Source organism: Mustela erminea, chromosome 2 (assembly GCF_009829155.1).
Source record: "Mustela erminea isolate mMusErm1 chromosome 2, mMusErm1.Pri, whole genome shotgun sequence".
Classification (NCBI taxonomy): domain Eukaryota; kingdom Metazoa; phylum Chordata; class Mammalia; order Carnivora; family Mustelidae; genus Mustela; species Mustela erminea.
In genome coordinates, this window is record NC_045615.1 from 44,165,037 (window position 1) to 44,181,453 (window position 16,417).

Sequence of the window (16,417 nt, forward strand, 5' to 3'; positions counted from 1 at the left end):
ATGACAGAAAATGATAGAATTATGAGGACTTTCAAATCTCTATTAAAAATATGCTCCAGGGGCGCCTGGGTGGCTCAGTGGGTTAAACCTCTGCCTTCAGCCCAGGTCATGATCTCGGGGTCCTGGGAAGGAGCCCTGCATCTGCTCAGCAGGGAGGCTGCTTCCCCCTCCCCCTCTGTCTACTTGTGATCTCTCTCTCTGTCAAATAAATAAATAAAATCTTTTTTAAAAAAATGCTCCAGGGGTGCCTGGGTGGCTTAGTCAGTTAGGTGGCAGACCACTGATTTTGGCTCAGGTCATGGTCTCAGGGTCCTGGGATCAAGCCCTATATTAGGCTCCACACTCAGCAGGAAGTCAGCTTGAGGATTCTCTCCTTCTTCCTCTCCCCCAACTTATGCAGTCTAAAATCAATCAATCAATCTTAAAAAAATGCTCCATATGCTAAATAATATAACCAAAAATATGAACATGAGAAGGAGAAATAGAAAGTAACTGGAGATCCAAAATGAACTTCTACAGAGGAAAAGTAAAATATTTAAAATGAAAATTACACAGGATGGGACTAAGAGTAGATTGGACACTGCAGAAAATAAGTCAGTGCATCTGAAGACACAACAGTGGAAACTACTCAAAATCAAGTATGAGAAAAGAACTAAAAATAAACAATAGCACCAGTGACTTGTGGGAAAATACTAAGGAATCTAAGACACATGTAATTGGAGTACAGGAAAGGTTGGGGGAGAGAACCAGGAAGAACAGCTATAGAAATAATGGCTAAAAAATTTCTAATTTGATAAAAATGACAAACTCACAGATCTAGAAAAGTCAACAAATCCCAAGCAGAAGAAACACAGTAAAGACAATGGAATGACTGACATCTTTAAGGCATAAAAAGAATCTTTAAAAAGTCAATTAGAATTCTATTCTATGCAAAAATACCCTTGAAAAGAGAAAAAAATAAAGACTTTCTTGGATGGGAGAATTTAAGGCTAACAGGCACTATGAAAATGTTACAGAAAGTTCTTCAGATTAGAAGAATAAGATAAGATGGAAATCTGGATCTACATAAAGGAATAAAAACGGCACGTTATATATGTGGGTAAGTATCAAAGAATTTTTTAAATTGTCTTTCAAAGATAACTTACTATTTAAGCAAATATAATATAGAAAAGTACTGTGGAGATCATAAACATATAGAAATAAAATGTTGGACAAAAATAGCATGAAGAACAGGATGGGAAAAATCGCAGTGTTACCTTTGCAAGGTTTTTACAATGGGTAAAGTGGTATAATATATTCTGAAGACAGACTGAATTGTTATAGATGTATACTATAAATTCTCAAACAATCAATAAAAAGAAAAAACCTGTAATTCTATTACCATTATCTTATTTATATCTGTGAAATACTATTTTAAAAATGAGGTTGAATTATTTATGGACTATTATGGTTTGTAGTAATTAGGGATACTATATAATACCATGAAGTGAGCAAGGTAATTTAAAATGAAGCCAAAATGTGTCCAGCAACTGAATTTCTGATGTTTGCATATTAGATTTTAATCAGATGCTTGAAACTAAAGATCAACCCTGATTTAAACATACCTGTTTCCAGATGAAAACAAAGCCAGGCTTGATTAAGTAGGTCTACTTAGTACTCCCATAATTCTGCATACCTTTAGCTCTGTGCTTTCACAATTTTTTTTTTTAAAGATTTTATTTATTTATTTATTTGACAGACAGAGATCACAAGGAGGCAGAGAGGCTGGCAGAGAGAGAGGAGGAAGCAGGCTCCCCGCCGAGCAGAGAGCCCCATGCGGGGCTCGATCCCAGAACCGTGGGATCATGACCCGAGCCGAAGGCAGAGGCTTTAACCCACTGAGCCACCCAGGCGCCCCTGTGCTTTCACAAATTTTTAATGGTTTATTTATTTGCTCTTCTTTTCTAACAGATTAAATGCCTTGAGGCAAGGATTCTTTTACTTTCACATCATTAGCACCTAACACAATGCCTGGCTCAAAGATGCTTAATGGGTATTTTCTAAAGAATGAGAGGTTTGTATATTACAATTTTTTTTAAAAGATTTTATTTATTTATTTGACAGACACAGAGAGAGAGAAAACAAGCAGGGGGAGCAGCAGAGGGAGAGGGAGAAACAGGCTCTCAGTTGAGCAGGAAGCCCAATATGGGGCTCGATCCCAGTACCTGAAGCGAAGGCAGATGTTTAACCAACTGAGCCACCCAGGCACATTTGTAAATATACAAAATTGCAATTTTGAATATCAGATTAAGAAATGAATACTTTATTGTGGAAGTTTAAACTAGAAGTTTTGAATAATATTATTATGCCTTAGAAAGAATGAGGTCAAAAGATCTATGGGTAAGTTGAGGAAAGGGGGAAAGAAGTGATAGTTATCCTAGTTGGTAAGAGAAGATGATCAGGGCTTGGGCTAAGTTGTAAAAGTAGACACCAGAAGGTCAACTACCGGAAACATGGAAGTACAGTCTAGAGGACTTAATTTCAGAGTGTTTATAAACATCGAAGAAGAAGAAAACTGATTTTTCAATTTCAAGCCTCAGTGACTAGGTAAATGGTGGTGTTATTAATAGAAACAGAGTTAGAAGGAAGAACTAATTTGGGGAAGAATGTTGAGTTTAGGTGTTGCTGGGACATAAAAACGGAAATGTTGAGCAAGAGATCAGCACTAAGTGTAGAATTCAGATGTCAAGCTAGAGATCACATTTGGGGCTCAACTTTGTAGGAATGAGGCTGTGGGATGGGGTAAGAAACTAAAGGAAAGAGCACAATAAAAAAAGATAAAGAAATAGGACACTTTTATGTAAAAAATAATGAAAATTTCAGAGCCAGAAAATTAAAGGGGAAATAGTGAAAAAGATAGGACACTGCTAGCAAGAGAGTCAGGAGCTGCAAAAAGAGAGGGACACTGGGGTGCCTGGGTGGCTCGGTTTTTGAGCGTCTGCCTTTGACTCAGGTCATGACGCCAGGGTCCTGGGATCAAGTCCTACATGGGCTCCTTGCTCAGTGGGGAGCCTGCTTCTTCCTCTCCCTCTCCCCCTTCCCCTGCTCATGCTCTCTCTCAAATAAATAAAATCTTAAAAAAAAAAAAAAAGGTGGGAGATACTGCAGCATTTACTTCTGAGCTGTGGGTACTGAAGACTTGAGTATGGGCCATGCTGCTAATATGCTTTCAAATACAGCTTCAGGAAAAGAGAGCACACAGCCTGTTTGTCAGGGATTTAAGATAAGTGACAAGACAGAACTTACAGTAGTTATAAGGAAGAAGAGTTGTGGCCTAGAGATTACAGCCAGCAAACATTTTGTACTAGACACCAGTGTGGGCAGTAGTGATACAAAGACATGGTCTCTGCACACATGAAGCCTACAGCGCCACAAGGAAGATATATACAGATATAAAGCACTGTGTGTGTGTGTATGCTATATATATGCATATGAATATGCACAGTACCGTGAATGGGAAGTTAAAGGGAAAAGAGATATGTGAGATTAAGTCGTACCTTATTATTTCCACAAAATAAATGCTAGTTTATTATGCAGCTACTATTAATCAAAATTTCAGGTGTAATAGCTCATATTTATGGAGGAAAAACTTGTATTAGAATTATCTGATTAAAATAGGTTTGCCTCTCATAAAGCCAGAGGAAGCAGCAAAGTAGCTTTAGTTAGGTAAATGCCTTACAGCATTTCACTTCTATGCTACTTGTAAACTAGACTATCCTTGGAGAGAATAAACACCCTCATTATCCTATATTTTGTATTTTATAATGTCATTAATAGGAGCATCGTAAAAGTACAAATTTAAACACATCCTAGAGACAAAAACTGTTTAATAGTTAACTCTATCAACATACAGAATAAGAAATGGATTCATTGACTGTATATTACCAGTCAGTGTTCATATACATACTTCAAAATCACAAAGTAGATCCTGGAAAGCAGTTGAATTTGGAATAATGGAGGTCTCATGCCCACTATCAACAGTTCCCACCAAGGAAAATGTTAGATGGAGAATGTGGCTGTTAAGGAGGGAACGTTTCTTCTTAAGAAGCATCGCCAGCAACTGAAAAAAAGCAATACCACATGCCCATTGATTAATCGTATCTCACACACACACAACACACACACCCTGTGCAAAGCAATTCCTGAGACTTCTAAGCTGATTTCTAAATTTTTATTATGACAATAAAACATTAGAGAAAATCTGAAAAGCAGGGTAATCCCATCACTCTATCATTAAAATATCTTGTAAATAAACCCTTTTAATTCACATGTATTTAATTTGTTGCCATCACATGCATATACTCTTTTACTTTTTCTCCACATAACATTACAAAGATTTTTCTTTTGCACCATAGTCTTCATAATTACAATTTTAAAAGGTTGAATGATATTCTCTGAAATAGTTACAGAATTATTAGTCATTCTTACAATGTTGGGACATTTAGAGGGTTTGTGTATTTTCACGAAATTTGGTAAGCAATGCCGCAATAATCATTTTGAAAGTTTTGCAAAATAAAACACTTAGCATAATAGTGTCAATAAATCTACAGAAAACAGTATAGTAAATAATTTACTCACTACCAATGAACTACCGGCTATAGTAAAAGAAGGCATTTATACTTCATCTACACTAACAGGATTTAAGCTTCCTCCAAGTACTTGTGTTTCTCTTCTGACAAATAACTTTCTGGCTAAACCTAGTAGGTTGTGGATATATTTTTTTAAATTTTTATTTTATTTTATTAATTTTCAGCATAACAGTATTCATTATTTTTTTCACCACGCCCAGTGCTCCATGCAATCCATGCCCTCTATAATACCCACCACCTGGTACCCCAACCTCCCACCCCCCCGCCACTTCAAACCCCTCAGATTGTTTTTCAGAGTCCATAGTCTCTCATGATTCACCTCCCTTTCCAGTTTCCCCCAACTCCCTTCTCCTCTCTAACTCCCCATGTCCTCCATGCTATTTGTTATGCTCCACAAATACATGAAATCATATAATTGACTCTCTCTGCTTGATTTATTTCACTCAGCATAATCTCTTTCAGTCCCGTCCATGTTGCTACAAAAGTTGGGTATTCGTCCTTTCTGATGGAGGCATAATACTCCATAGTGTATATGGACCACATTTTCCTTATCCATTCGTCTGCTGAAGGGCATCTTGGTTCTTTCCACAGTTTGGCGACCGTGGCCATTGCTGCTATAAACATTGGGGTACAGATGGCCCTTCTTTTCACTACATCTGTATCTTTGGGGTAAATACCCAGTAGTGCAATTGTAGGGACATAGGGCAGCTCTATTTTTAATTTCTTGAGGAATCTCCACACTGTTCTCCAAAGAGGCTGCACCAACCTGCATTCCCACCAACAGTGGAAGAGGGTTCCCCTTTCTCCACATCCACTCCAACACATGTTGTTTCCTGTCTTGCTAATTCTGGCCATTCTAGCTGGTGTAAGGTGATATCTCAATGTGGTTTTAATTTGAATCTCCCTGAGGGCTAGTGATGATGAACATTTTTTCATGTGTCTGATAGCCATTTGTATGTCTTCATTGGAGAAGTGTCTGTTCATATCTTCTGCCCATTTTTTTATATGATTGTCTGTTTTGTGTGTGTTGAGTTTGAGGAGTTCTTTCTAGATCCTGGATATCAACCTTTTGTCTGTACTGTCATTTGCAAATATTTTCTCCCATTCCGTGGGTTGCCTCTTTGTTTTCTTGACTGTTTCCTTTGCTGTGCAGAAGCTTTTGATTTTGATGAAGTTCCAAAAGTTTATTTTCGCTTTTGTTTCCTTTGCCTTTGGAGACATATCTTGAAAGAAGTTGCTGTGGCTGATACCGAAGAGATTACTGCCTATGTTCTCCTCTAGGAATCTGATGGATTCCTGTCTCACGTTGAGGTCTTTTATCCATTTTGAGTTTATCTTTGTGTACGGTGTCAGAGAATGGTCGAGTTTCATTCTTCTACATATAGCTGTCCAGTTTTCCCAGCAGATTTGATGAGATAGGATAAAAAGTTTGAGCCAAAATAAACAATTCAAAATCTCAATTGAAATATATCACTTTTACTAAAAACTTGTGACCTTTAAAGTTTACTTGGATGAAGTAATCCTTCCAGAGTGAAAAAATATGAGTAATAATTAAAATTAGAAGATTCTTTTTTTTTTTTCTTTTGAACACAAAGAAAAGCAAAGGTGAAGCTTTATGGTTACAAACCTGGTAGCCCTTGATTCTTTCCATTTCTTTGCTGGCTAGTGGGTTACTCTTGACCACACAAACCAGGGCCTTGACTGCTGCGTACAGCCCTTCCACATCAGAAGCCATGGCCACCAGGCCCAGGATGGCCGCCGCTCCACCAATGTACTGCAAAGTAGTGGCAACAGGCTTAGGGACAAATGTTCTTACTCCTGATTAAGAGACAGTGAAAAATAATTAAATTCCCCATGTTAATAAGAACTGAATAAATCACCTTAAGAAGTATTTAATTTTAAATTCTACTTTAAAAAAAAACACCACCTTAATCCTAAAACAAATATTAAAAAATAAAAGATTCAAGGTAGGATGTGGAAGGCAATAAATGCTAATAGCTACACTCAAGAGATGAGGTGGGGGTAAAGAAGGAGCAGAGAAGGGCTGGGGTTTGAGAGTAAGCTCAAAGGTTTTGACTGTGTAGCTTTGGGCAACATGAAGGAAAAGTGCAGACGCCCTGAGAAAGAATGCATTTCTGAGGTGAGTGAGAATGCCTGACTAGGTACTATTGGGAATAACCCTGAGGAGGGCAACAGCACTCCAACTCTGAACTGGGGGGCAGGGTGTGGATGCCATCCTGGCAAGGACCCAGTATTCCCAAGATAAGCCAAGCAAGGCACATCACTGGCTATTACTCAATTTCCCTAGTTCTATAGTCTATGTAACAGTACATCAGTGATCCCAGAAAAGTATCACCATGTGGAAAGAAAGGATCAGAACTAACTTAGGGTCCACTAAAAAACCTCACATCTATGTTCCTAACCTTGCTTTTTTAAAAAGGTACTGTTTGAAAGTCATCTGCCTACTAACTGAGATTGAGTTTTCCAAAAATAAAATTAATACGCATTTTATACTTTATGTGCTTGGCAGTATTCATAATATTTGGCACTGTATTATGGCACTTAATTTTGAAAACTACCTTCTAAGGTAATTAGGGCCAGCACTGCTAGTTTACAGATAAGAAAGTTGAAGTCCAAGGAGCTCAAATGTCTGGCAAAATGCCACACAGTAACAGAATAGGAGCTACAACCTAACTCTTTCAACTCTTTACCCACTGCTCTTTTTACTATACCATATGCCGCTATCTTTTTGCAAAGGACATAGAGCAGAGCTCAATCAACACCTGCTGAATTGAATAAAGATAAACAACCATGTGCATTAGCATAAAGAAAACTGTTTAATCAATGCAATGTGGTTAATAAGAAAACTAAAGTTAAGATACATGCACACCACTGAGACCAGAAAAACTGCCATGTATCTTACTGACAAACATGTAGGATTCTGACCAAAAGAACACTAACATTTTGTTAACCTAAAAAAGAACCAATACTATGTACCGATTTGTACATTTATATAATAGCTGGTTCTAAATTTTGGATGATGTGACCGAATTATGTCTCAGGATTCTATCTAACCAAAAAAAAATCAACTCTTTTTAAGCAGAAGCAGACATCAGGTAAAAGGCTCTGCAGAACGTATACCAGCTTTAACTTTTACTATATTTGGATTCACTATTTATATGCCAAAGCTCTCATTTCCAAATAACAAGATGCACTCCTGGGTACCACCACGGCTGCACCAAGCCATGTAATAACCATCAACACTTCCAACTCTTTACATCTACCCCTAAATGTAGTGTGAAATTTACCTTGAAATTACATGGAAGTATGTAGTCTGCACTCATCAGTGCTGAGAAAAGGGGGAAAGGTTCATAGGATGTTTAAAAAGGTTATGATTTTTAAAGTTGACTGGAGTTTGAGATTGTTACATTCATCTCTAAATATTGCAAGAACAGTATGAAATATGAATTTAAATACCTGCCTTCCTTTGGGGAAAGTGAATGCAGATTTGAAGGCAAATAAAGAAGTTTGAAATAGTAAGACGATCTGACTCACCCAAGTATCCAATCAGAGTAGCTCCAACTGTCCGCGCAGGTCCATTTAGATGCCCGGCTGAATTGTGTATCAATTTCACAGGAGTGGCATTCTCATGGGAGGAAATGCCTAACTGAAGAATAGGAAAGAGAAATAAAATGTAACTATAGAAGAATAATCTGAACATTTTGATTAGAAAAGAAATTAAACATGATTAGTAACATATTATTTCTTTCTCTCTATATCAGAATATTAAAAATGTGGGCATTCATTTTTTAAAAATGTGCAAGCTCTTCCAACGGTCAGAAAGTCACAGAAAGTAAGTTAAGTACAATCTACTGAGATAAAGATGGTGGGAGGGGGGTGGTCTTTGGAAACAATTTCAGAGGTCTTTCTGAATGAAATTCTGTTATGGATTTAAAGTTCTTACCACTAGCTGTCTCATAGTATTTCTGATCAGTGAATATAATATTAGCTTTACTTCATATCCAAGTAAATGTCACATAAAAATATTCAAGTGTTTACAGATAAAACATGTCTACATAAATGTTACTTTTGCATGTGTACACACACACGAATGCATAATGTGTTTTTAAAGCAAACACAATCCTAAGAATCTAATTCTATTATTACCTGTAAGTTTACCTACAGTTCGTGTTCCTTTAAAGACGGTACGTGTATTTACAGACGTATGACTGCACCTGAGATGTCAATCCTTAACTGTCCCCAAATCCCTTCCCTCCAGTCTTTGGATTTCCTCCCTTAGGCTTTGCCTTCCCTAATTCAAAACAGCTTGCCAAGCTCACTGGTAACTCCCACCTAACTAGACTCACTGTTTGTCGGTCCTAAGCCCCAGTCTTTTTTGACCAGAAACATTCACCACAATGAATCACTGACTTCTATCACATCAAACTCTCCTAGTTTTTCCTCCTTTCTTGCTGGCTGCTACTCCTCACTCTTTTCCGCTGTTCTTCATCTCCCCAGCTAGCTCCACAGTACTGGATGCCCCAGGTCTCAGTCTGTAACCTTTCTCTTCCCTACCCGTATCTACAGTACGGTGAAAGCAATTAGTCAAGTGGCTTTAAATACCACCTCTGAACATTCATGGTTCACACTCCTACTCTGAACTCCAGATTCGTATTTTCAATGGCTTTGAGATCTCCACTAAGATGTCTAATATGCTTCTCAAATTTTTTCAAAACACAGCTCTCAGAATTTCTCCCCAAACTAAAGTTCCTGAAATTTTCTTCCTGAAAGTTTTCTCCAAATCAGAAAAAAATGACCCAATTTTCCTCAGTGTTAGAGTGAAAAAACCTTGGAGTTATCCTTGATTCTTTTCTTTCCCTCAAAATTCACATCTAATCACCAAAATTGATGGCTTGGTATTCAAAATATACCTCAAATTTGATCATTTCTCATCACGGCCACTGCTATCACCCCAGTTCTCACCACCACCATCGTTAATACGAATTATTATAAAACCGGTCTCCTTGCTTCTCCCTGTCTGTCCCCCTCCAGTCTATTCAACAGAGATCACAGTCATCCTGGCTAACATTTCATTCATTAGGTCTGGGACCCTAGCATGCTTCCAGCTCACTTAGTTAAAGCCAATGCCTTTCCAAGTGCCTATAAATCCTTAACAGTCTAGTCCCCATCACCTATTTGAGCTCCTCTCCTCTGCAGCAGGCGTGGACCTTCCTCAGGGCCATAGCACTTACACCACTGGGACAAAACCCCAGTGTTCCGGGCCATATCCCATTCTGCATATTCTCCTGGCTTGCTGCCTCACCTCTTTAAATTATTCTCCAATTTCACCTTCATAGTGACCATCCTATTTAACACTGTAAGCTGATCACTTTCTACTTCCCTGCTTTATTTTTCTGCAGAGCACTCTTCACCTTTGAACATGACCTATGATGAGGTATTTCTTTAGATATTAACATTGTCTCTTCCATGGCAACGTAAGTGCCATAAAGGCAGGAATTTTCTCTATATTCACTTCTGAGTCCTAAACAAGATGGTACGTGGCACACAGTAAGTGGTCCAGGAAAAAGTTAAGTTATAGTCTTAAGAAGAGCAATTGTTTTCTTTCATTTTCTGCAGTTCAGTTTCTTAATAGTCAATTAAAAAACAAAAACAAAAACAAAAAATGAATATAAAGTATGCACAGAGAAGGAAATTCTCACTTTTCCAAATTAAGCTAAATATCTAATTATGTTTCGGCTTAAGTCCAAAGCCAAATAAAACAAATACAAGCAATACAGGAAAGGTACTGTTTTCAATGATTATTCCTACTCCGGTGGTACCTGTAATGACCTTCTGAAACACTGTTCCTGGGGAGAACCGCCACAGCTTCCCGGCAAATCATTATGCTTACCTGCTTAGCAATGGCTTTGCTGTCCAACTTATTGTACACTTTCCGGATTCTTGCCACCGTTAGGGAAGACACAGAGAGTGCATAGAGGCCAAAGGACACCTTTTCTTCTGGCACTAATGACACAGGAGATGGGACTACGCCTTCAGACTTTGCATCTTTACCTTCAAATGAAGAATGATCCTTTTCAAAATCATCAGTATTTCTTCTTATCCTAACCCTGTTTTTTATTCTTTCATTTTTAAATGGGTAAACTAAAAAATCTTTTAAAGTGGACCATGACAGCTAAACTTAAAAACTGTTTTATTTAAATTTTCAGCTCATTTATTTCTTTTCAGAAAATACAGAAGACTACCAAGTCATAGACCTTTATATTCCAAGTTTTATTCTTTTTCAAATTTTTAATTTTTTTATTAACATATGATGTATCATTAGCCCCAGGGGTACAGGTCTGTGAATAGCCAGGCTTACACACTTCATAGCACTCACCACAGTCCATATCCTCCCCAATATCCATAACCCCACCACCCTCTCCCTACCCCCTTGCCCCCAACAACCCTCAGCTTGTTTTGTGAGAATGAGTGTCTCTTATAGTTTGTCTCCCTCCTGATCCCATCTTGTTTCATTATTTCCTTCTCTACCCGCAAACCCCCCACGTTGCCTCTCAAATTCTTCGTATCATCCAAGTTTTATTATTAAAATATGCTTTACAAATAGCATAATGTAAAGGAAATGAGTTTTAACTGTTATCAAAGAAATCACACACTTCTCCCCCTTAGCATCAAAGGAGAAAGAGCATGAACAGGAGTGGAATGCTTGTATGTTTCCTAATAGTAGGTCTCCTCCCCAGTAAGAGCCCCCATTTGTGCTTCTCTATATTCTTCTAAACAACACAGCAGAGTAGTTAAATACAAGTTTTGGAGCTAGATGGCTTACATTTGAAACTCTGCTTTAACACTTAAAAGATAAGTGACCTATATATCTCTGTGCCTCAGTTTCCTCATCTGTAAAATGGGGATGATAAAAACAGTACATAAGTACCAATGTTTTGAGGAGATGAACAAATACATGTGACAGGCACAGAACAGCTCTGCCCTTCATGTGTATTAACTTACTGCACATACTGAGTGCTTGTAGCTATTATTAGATGCTATCTAAATCAAGAACATGAGTGAAAGAGGGGCTCCTGAGTGGCACAGTTGCCTAAGCATCTGCCTTCAGCTCAGGAAATGATTTCAGAGTCCTGGGATTGAGCTCCACACTGGGCTCCCTGCTCATTGGTGAGTCTGCTTCTCCCTCTCCCTTTCCCACTGCTTGTATATGCTTTCTCTCAAATAAATAAATAAAATCTTTGAAAAAAAAAAAAAAAGAACACAAGTGAAAGACAAATTACTTAGCCACAGGATTATCATCATTTACAATATACGTGTCCTAACTCTTCTGAGAACTTTAGGAGAAAGAGAACAGAAGGATGGAGAACATCACTTGGAAAGAGTACTACTACATCAGCTCCATTGACTCTAAATCTCTTCTGGGAGAAAGGATAACAAGAAGTAGACTCTTGGAGTAAAGGGATGAGGAAAATCAGGAAAACTGATGTTAACTCATTTAAACTGAAAAATGTATGTGTGTGTGTGTGTGTGTGTTGTCTGGACACATCTTTCTTTCCTCTAACCAGAATATATCTTTTCTTTTAAACATTAAAAAAAAATTTTTTTTTTTTAATTTGATAGAGAGAGAGAGAGAGAGAGAGAGAAAGCACAAGTAGGAGAAACAGCAGGCAGAGGAAGAGGAAAAAGCAGGCTCCCCGCTGATCAGGGAGCCTGATGCAGGACTTGATCCCAGGACCCTGAGATCATGACCTGTGCCGAAGGCAGAGCTTAACGACTGAGCCACCCAGGCACCCCCCCAGAGTAGATACGCTTTAAGATGCTTATATAATAAGAGAAATTACAGGAAGAGAAGAAGGCTGTGGTTAGACTCCTAGAGAGCATACATATCTTGGAGCCAATCAGAGAAACTAGAAAATTAGTGACTGGGCATGAAGACAAAACTCAGGAAAGTACAGCATAATCAGTGAAGGAGAGTTATCTGGAGTAGGAGTGAGTGGTCAACAGTATCACACTGAAAAAGAGTGAAGGAAAAGGCTCTTTTTCTACGATGAACATAATCTACAACCCCACCCACACCCTGTCTACAAACCCATATTACACACGTACATGCACTTATTCATGGATCTACATGGCAGAAGCTAAGTTTTATGCATTAAGTTACTCACACGGCATACATACGGCCTGAAAGCTTCCAACATAATTTGGTCCTAGTTCATAAATGGTAGTAACATTTGAAGGAGGTAAAACTTCTTCCAGAAAATGCGTGGGTCCCAGGCGCCAAACCAAGGAAGCAATTTGACGCTGGGCAGGTGGAGTGCCAATGTACGCATAGACTGTGCTGACCACAGGTGGGTTAGCAGAACCTGAGCCGCCAGGAGTACTATGAACATAATGCAGCTGCAGAAGAAATGATGGCAAATGTATGAGATAGAACCCCAAATGCCCCACTTTCACCAGGAAATTAATCACCTTTTGTGTATAGTTTCAGCACGCTAATGTCATGCAACTTTACAAATGTACAAACGCAGCTGGGCTGAGAGATACATGAGGGCAGGCCAAGATTCTGGAACATGATGTAGAAGATGGAAATTTGTTATTATCCAACTCTCTGATAATGCAAGAAAGAGAACAATCAGACAGAGGGATACTGTTACTGTCTGGTTGTTTTGCCTATCAAATTAATGATGCTTCCATGAAATCTGAGAGTTGATATAAAACAGAGTGTTCTAAACTATGGAATTCAAGTAGTCTTGAAATTAGCTACGAAACCTTCAATATGAGTCTGTCAAACAAAATTATATTCATGAGAAGTGTTTTACAATGGGCCAAGTGCTATAAAAGTTATAAAATTTAACAGTCTATTATGTAATTTATACACCCATGATCTCAATGTCAATTACATTCTCAGATTTGAAATTACATTAGTGTTTACTGACAAGGTGCAAAACTACTATTCAATTCATTCACATAAACATATGATTAGAGTATAAGAGATAATGAAGTTTCTTGTGGTAGAGGTTGCTTCTATCACTTGATGGTATGAAGGACGGTTTGTGGTACCACTGTCCTGGCCTCAGATTACATCTACCAGTCCACACATCACAGAACAGTTGCTGGTGAGTAACTCACACACCAACGGTGTGAGCATGCAGACCATCACGTGGCCTGAAGGTGGTTTCAGGGGACCTCTAACTCCTCACAGGCACGGTGATGACGACCATGTAAATGTACCTGTAATAAATCTACCTCTCAATTCTAGACTAGAAGCTGAGGACATTTTTATTTTAAATAATACTAGAAATAACAAAAGAACAACCTACTAGAGAATCCACAGCCCATTTCAAATGCAATCATGTGTACAAAACAAACAATGACTGTTCCCTCAGAGTACATTTTAGGGTTTATCTTACTGAAACACGATGTCACAATAAAATATCATTAACGAAAGAAATGCATTCAAGGAAGCTGCCGACTTTACTGTTCTTTAAACTTTAATTCACACAAGAGGATAAACTTTGCTTTTGTTGCTTCTTTCAAGAGATAATCACTATAAAAATGGATACTGTCTTTTAGAGAGCTAAAACATTTTAACAGCTACCTAGCTGAGTTCTGTCGGAAGTAACCAGCGGCAGTCATCCTGATACAAAAAAAAAAAACTTCTGATTCTTTACTGGTTATTTCAACTCTCTTGCCTCTCTTCTGAATACCATATATCTGTATGTAGAATAATATTTATACACTCATTTATTCAGCAAAGATAATGGAACACCTACTATTATCATCAGGGACTAATCTTGGTAATCTGAAAACAAATTTGGATGAATAAAAACGATTCCAGCTCCAAAGGGATGCAGAGTCTACTGGAATGCATGACAACAAAGAAGCGAAAACACTGTGCTCATAGGTTACTTAGGGATCCTTCAACTGGTTTTCTGTTGGGAAAAATCACTTGGCAACCTGGCTCAGGCGCTGACATACTCAGTACCTTCTTTAGTACTCTATAACCCCTTCTTTCTCTTCTTCGCTAATCAAGTGATATGAACTAGCCAGCCACATGACTCTTAAACATATTGTTCAAATGGGTAATAAAGGTCAATCTGTAATCTACCCCTGCAAACACACATACCCCTCCCTCAACTCTCTTGTAAAGCAGGTTAAGACCAACAAGCACGAGTATGCTTACCTTCACGGTGTTAACAAGCTGTCCATCAATGTAGAGGGCTGCGGTACTATTTTTCAGCATGCCTTTGCTCATCACCAAAACCAGATGATGCCACTGCCCCTCAACTATAAGTTCTCCACATCGAAAGCGGGCACAGCACGGGAGAATCTCATAAAAAGAAGATTCTTCACTAAAATCATCAACTAAAATAAAGAGCGGAAAGAAAAAACTCAACATCTTCATTCTAACAATAATGATGATATAAACGAAAATGCCCTTTTCATTCAATAACTTTATCTGTAGCAAGAAGGGAAACCTGGAATGTATGTTGCTTTCTTCTGGTCAATATATAGTTATAATCGAATAAAGTTACAATAGTTGATGAACTACAAAATAAAGTTACAAAAGACAAGAAAAAGAGACTATTTGATTATTATCTGTCATGATCTGTTATGAAAGGTCTTTTGAAACTCTCATTTGCCATGAATTTGATTATAGCATTGGTTAAAAATTTAAAATTTTATTCTTGCTGTATGCCTACACAATGACACAAAGAAGCAACTCTCTGTTTTCAGTTTGCGGCTGACTGCCCTGACCCTTGTTGCCTGATGACCCCGGTAGTAAGGGGGTGATTTATGGAGTGGAAAGGTTTGTTGTATTAGTTTCAGGCGTACACTAGAGTGAGGTTCAACAGTTCTGTACATGCCTCAGTGCTCACTGTGATAAGGGTACTCTTAGTCCCCTTTACCGATGTCAGCCATGCCCCCACCAAACTCCTCTCTGGTGACCATCAGTTCGTTCTCTACAGGTAAGGGTCTGCTTCTCGGTTTGTCTCTCTCTCTTTTCCCCCTTTGTTTCTTTTGTTTTGTTTCATAAGTTCCACATATGTACAGAATCATATGGTATTTGTCTTTCTCTGGATGACTCATTTCACTTAGCATGATACCCTCTAGTTCTAACCATGTTGTTGCAAATGACAAGATTTCATTCTTTTCTACTGGAAACAGTCCATTGTATATACATATACACCACTTCTTCTTTACCTATTCATCTACTGATGAAAACCCGGGTTGCTTCCATTTCTTGGCTATTGTAAATAATGCTGCAATAAACACAAGGGTCCACGTATCTTTCTGAATTAACATTTCTGTGTTCTTTTCATTAATAACTCAGTAGTGGAATTACTGGATCACATGGTAATTTTATTTTTAAGTTTTTTGAGGAAACTTTATACTGTTTTCCACAGTGGCTACACGGAAAGGTATTTTTTTTTTTTTTTTTTTTTTTTTTAAAGATTTTATTTATTTATTTGACAGAGAGAAATCACAAGTAGTTGGAGAGGCAGGCAGAGAGAGAGAGAGGAAGAAGCAGGCTCCCCGCTGAGCAGAGAGCCCCATGCGGGACTCGATCCCAGGACCCTGAGATCATGACCTGAGCCGAAGGCAGCGGCTTAACCCACTGAGCCACCCAGGCGCCCCGGAAAGGTATTTTTTTGAGTCAAGTTTCCTGCTTCACCAGACAACTCGGATTATTTCCTAACATTCTGCAATCACTTCCTGACTCTCATCTGGCTTCTCTCTGCTACCCAGTATGTTGCCAGATCATG

The 16,417-nt window shown here is 38.3% G+C and overlaps 1 protein-coding gene across 6 annotated transcripts in view; it reads right to left on the bottom strand.

Moving 5' to 3' along the window:
- WDFY3 (WD repeat and FYVE domain containing 3) overlaps positions 1-16,417 on the bottom strand; it is a 245,098-nt gene that overhangs the window by 91,942 nt on the left and 136,739 nt on the right. For all 6 annotated transcript variants that reach the window (XM_032332768.1, XM_032332772.1, XM_032332773.1 and 3 more), the window contains 6 exons: positions 14,833-15,014; positions 12,815-13,046; positions 10,540-10,700; positions 8,184-8,295; positions 6,256-6,446; positions 3,947-4,099 (listed from right to left, as the gene is read on the bottom strand). In XM_032332768.1, coding sequence (XP_032188659.1) covers positions 3,947-4,099; positions 6,256-6,446; positions 8,184-8,295; positions 10,540-10,700; positions 12,815-13,046; positions 14,833-15,014 — 1,031 coding nt within the window. The remainder of the gene's footprint in view (positions 1-3,946; positions 4,100-6,255; positions 6,447-8,183; positions 8,296-10,539; positions 10,701-12,814; positions 13,047-14,832; positions 15,015-16,417) is intronic.